General features: G+C 35.4%; 1 protein-coding gene across 1 annotated transcript; it reads left to right on the top strand.

Annotated features, from left to right (window-relative positions):
• Positions 1 to 1,825: 1,825 nt before the first annotated feature.
• Positions 1,826 to 4,411, top strand: tm-2 (Tm-2 ToMV resistant protein). Its single transcript, NM_001331132.1, has one exon. It carries the CDS (start codon positions 1,826 to 1,828, stop codon positions 4,409 to 4,411), a length of 2,586 nt encoding a protein of 861 aa, NP_001318061.1.
• The last annotated feature ends 284 nt before the right edge of the window (positions 4,412 to 4,695 follow it).

Here is a 4,695-nt window from a genome sequence, read left to right as displayed (position 1 = left end):
TTATAAATTAAAAATTTAAAGATCCATAAGGGGCTTACATCCCACTCAGGGCTTACGTGTTGCCTTATACTAAGGAAATTGTTCAAAAGCTGCTCAAGCATATTAGTAGCCTAAAACAAAAATCACTTATTAATAACTTTTATATAATTGATTTCTTCTAGTTTTCAATTGATAATAATACCATTGTTATTTTAAATTATTTTTCATGAGATATAGTATTACAAATATGTCAAATTTCTTCTAATAATTCCTTCATTTCATGAAAAGTTTACTTTTTATACAAATAGTATTCAATATTTGTTTAAAAAGATACTCCTTATAACCTATTATTATTAAAAATGGAGCCCCTTAAATTTTGGGGTCCAAGACACATGTCTTTTTTTAACACTGTCAAGTCACCCATAAAATTGTCTCGCCTCACACCCTTGATAGACATTTTTCTTGAGGAAGAGAATCCAGGATGAACGCTTTTTTCATTCGCTATGCGCTGACTAGATGCGTACTCGCGTGATCAATCGATGGACGGAGGAATTGCGTAAATGATGAGACCTACAGAATGATTATTATAAAAGGAAGATACTTCTCCTTTTTCTTTAATACAAAGTAATGTAATTTATCTCTAAGAAAATATAAAAGTTCAACAAATGAAAGAGCAATTATGAAAAAAATAATAATACAAACTTATCTCTTCAATTTTAAACAATGATTGGTATAAAAAGATGTCTGCCCCACGTTGTCTCTCTCTTTCTTCTTTATCGTTGACATATTTAGGAAACTTTGGTTAAAGCAAAAGCAAAAGTCATTACTATACTCATTTTTTTGTAGCTACTTAAAAAAGAGAAGAAAAAAAAGGTTGAAATTCTTCTTACATCAGTAATCAATGAATCTGTAGAAATATCTGGAAATCTACTGATTCAAGAAGGAACACGTTTATTTTGGTTGAAAGAGGACATCGATTGGCTCCAGATAGAAATGAGACACATTCGATCATATGTTGACAACACAAAGGCCAAGGAAGTTGGAGGTGATTCAAGGGTCAAAAACTTATTAAAAGATATTCAAGAATTGGCAGGTGATGTGGAGGATCTCTTAGAACGTATAGAATTTTAATTACGTAATCAATTTTTGTTGTTTGATATAGATTTAGACAATATATAATTATTTGTCATTCAACAAAGAAGACGTTTAGGTATTTGGGTTGTTCATGAATTTCATCATGGCTCTACTAACAAATCTTATACAAAGTAATTATGTGTTAAAATTTGTATAGTTAACATTTTTGACCCTCATAGTTGTTGAATAAATGAATGATACTTAATAATTTTTAAATTTATAGAGATAATAGTAACTCAAATAACTAGTTGTAGTATCACATCTTTACTATTTGATAACAATGTAAAGATGATTATATATTATGTAATATTTCTTTCATAAATATGTAGCAAAATTTTACTTTTTGTTGCTTATTATTGATCTTCATGGTTTGGTCCTATGTCTCAAAACTATCATATTTTATTTAACAATTTGAAAATAATTTTATTAAAGATCGTTTGGGCGCTCGAAGCTTACGCCTTGTACTTAGTAAAACATCCCGTCTTATGCCCCGCCCTCGACAACACTGCAGCGAGTGATTGTCATAGAAAAAAGAAATTTCTCCTTTTTCATTAATGTGCAGCTGCCCCACGTTGTCACTCCCCTTCTTCTTTATAATTTCCTTCTTGACAATTATTAGGAGACTTGGCCGAGGACTCCATCTACCACTAAAAAGCTAAAGCCATCAGTATACTCATTTTTTGGTAGCTACTGAAAAAGAGAGAAAAAAAAAATGGCTGAAATTCTTCTTACATCAGTAATCAATAAATCTGTAGAAATAGCTGGAAATTTACTGATTCAAGAAGGAAAGCGTTTATATTGGTTGAAAGAGGATATCGATTGGCTCCAGAGAGAAATGAGACACATTCGATCTTATGTTGACAACGCAAAGGCCAAGGAAGCTGGAGGTGATTCAAGGGTCAAAAACTTATTGAAAGATATTCAAGAATTGGCAGGTGATGTGGAGGATCTCTTAGATGACTTCCTTCCAAAAATTCAACGATCCAATAAGTTCAATTATTGCCTTAAGACGAGTTCTTTTGCGGATGAGTTTGCTATGGAGATTGAGAAGATAAAGAGAAGGGTTGTTGACATTGACCGAATAAGGAAAACTTACAACATCATAGATACAGATAACAATAATGATGATTGTGTTTTGCTGGATCGGAGAAGATTATTCCTACATGCTGATGAAACAGAGATCATCGGTTTGGATGATGACTTCAATATGCTACAAGCCAAATTACTCAATCAAGATTTGCATTATGGAGTTGTTTCCATAGTTGGCATGCCCGGTCTGGGGAAAACAACTCTTGCCAAGAAACTTTATAGGCTCATTCGTGATCAATTTGAGTGTTCTGGACTGGTCTACGTTTCACAACAGCCAAGAGCGGGTGAAATCTTACTTGACATTGCCAAACAAATTGGACTGACGGAACAGAAAATTAAGGAAAATTTGGAGGACAACCTGCGATCACTCTTGAAAATAAAAAGGTATGTTATCCTCCTAGATGACATTTGGGATGTTGAAATTTGGGATGATCTGAAACTTGTCCTTCCTGAATGTGACTCAAAAGTCGGCAGTAGAATGATAATCACGTCTCGAAATAGTAATGTAGGCAGATACATAGGAGGGGAATCCTCCCTCCATGCATTGCAACCCCTAGAATCCGAGAAAAGCTTTGAACTCTTTACCAAGAAAATCTTTAATTTTGATGATAATAATAGTTGGGCCAATGCTTCACCTGACTTGGTGAATATTGGTAGAAATATAGCTGGGAGATGTGGAGGTATACCGCTAGCCATAGTGGTGACTGCAGGCATGTTAAGGGCAAGAGAAAGAACAGAACATGCGTGGAACAGAGTACTTGAGAGTATGGGCCATAAAGTTCAAGATGGATGTGCTAAGGTATTGGCTCTCAGTTACAATGATTTACCGATTGCCTCAAGGCCATGTTTCTTGTACTTTAGCCTTTACCCCGAGGACCATGAAATTCGTGCTTTTGATTTGATAAATATGTGGATTGCTGAGAAGTTTATTGTAGTAAATAGTGGTAATAGGCGAGAGGCTGAGGATTTGGCGGAGGACGTCCTAAATGATTTGGTTTCTAGAAACTTGATTCAACTTGCCAAAAGGACATATAATGGAAGAATTTCAAGTTGTCGCATACATGACTTGTTACATAGTTTGTGTGTGGACTTGGCTAAGGAAAGTAACTTCTTTCACACCGCGCATGATGTATTTGGTGATCCCGGCAATGTCGCTAGGCTTCGAAGGATTACATTCTACTCTGACAATGTCATGATTGAGTTCTTCGGTTCTAATCCTAAGCTTGAGAAGCTTCGTGTACTTTTCTGTTTCACAAAAGACCCTTCCATATTTTCTCATATGGCTTGTTTTGACTTCAAATTGTTGCACACATTGGTTGTAGTCATGTCTCAAAGTTTTCAAGCATATGTCACTATCCCAAGCAAATTTGGGAACATGACTTGCTTACGCTATCTGAAATTGGAGGGGAATATTTGTGGAAAACTGCCAAATAGTATTGTCAAGCTCACACGTCTAGAGACCATAGACATTGATCGACGTAGCCTCATTCAACTTCCTTCTGGTGTTTGGGAGTCTAAACATTTGAGACATCTTTGTTATAGAGATTATGGACAAGCATGTAACAGTTGCTTTTCTATAAGCTCATTTTACCCAAACATTTACTCATTGCATCCTAACAATCTACAAACCTTGATGTGGATACCTGATAAATTTTTTGAACCGAGGTTGTTGCACCGATTGATCAATTTAAGAAAACTGGGTATACTGGGAGTGTCCAATTCAACCGTTAAGATATTATCAACATGTCGCCCTGTGCCAAAGGCGCTAAAGGTTCTGAAGCTCAGGTTTTTCAGTGATCCGAGTGAGCAAATAAACTTGTCATCCTATCCAAAAATTGTTAAGTTGCATTTGAATGTTGACAGAACAATAGCCTTGAACTCTGAAGCATTCCCTCCAAATATTATCAAGCTTACTCTTGTCTGCTTTATGGTAGACAGTTGTCTACTGGCAGTGCTTAAGACATTACCCAAATTAAGAAAACTTAAAATGGTCATCTGCAAGTATAATGAAGAAAAGATGGCTCTCTCGGGCGAGGCAAATGGTTATAGCTTTCCGCAACTTGAAGTTTTGCATATTCATAGCCCGAATGGGTTGTCTGAAGTAACATGCACGGATGATGTCAGTATGCCCAAATTGAAAAAGCTGTTACTTACAGGATTCCATTGCGGAATCAGTTTATCGGAACGGCTTAAAAAGCTGAGTAAATGAACATCTCAACAGGTCAGTTTGCTAGTATAACTATTTACGTACAGGGGTGCATCACAGCAACGTGAGTGTAGTAGTGTTGTTTCTTGTTGTAGTTGTTTGTTGGTTGTTCAGATCTGAAAGTGTGAAGCTCATTAGAACACATCTCATGGTGATATTAAATTCACTTTTAAACAATAAAGGCGTGTAATAAGTCATTGTAATAATTAAATCATGTAACTGATTTTTCATGAGAGAAAATTTGTCTTTTTCCTTTGTAAAGACTAAAGTAGTCATTGGTTCCAATT

The sequence above is a fragment of the Solanum lycopersicum genome, chromosome 9, assembly GCF_036512215.1.
Source record: "Solanum lycopersicum chromosome 9, SLM_r2.1".
NCBI classification, from domain to species: Eukaryota; Viridiplantae; Streptophyta; class Magnoliopsida; order Solanales; family Solanaceae; genus Solanum; species Solanum lycopersicum.
This window is presented reverse-complemented; position numbering and strand designations above follow the sequence as displayed.

Coding starts and splice junctions, on each gene's coding strand:
- tm-2 (NM_001331132.1), top strand. CDS start 1,826: ATGGCTGAAATTCTTCTTACATCAGTAATCAATAAATCTGTAGAAATA.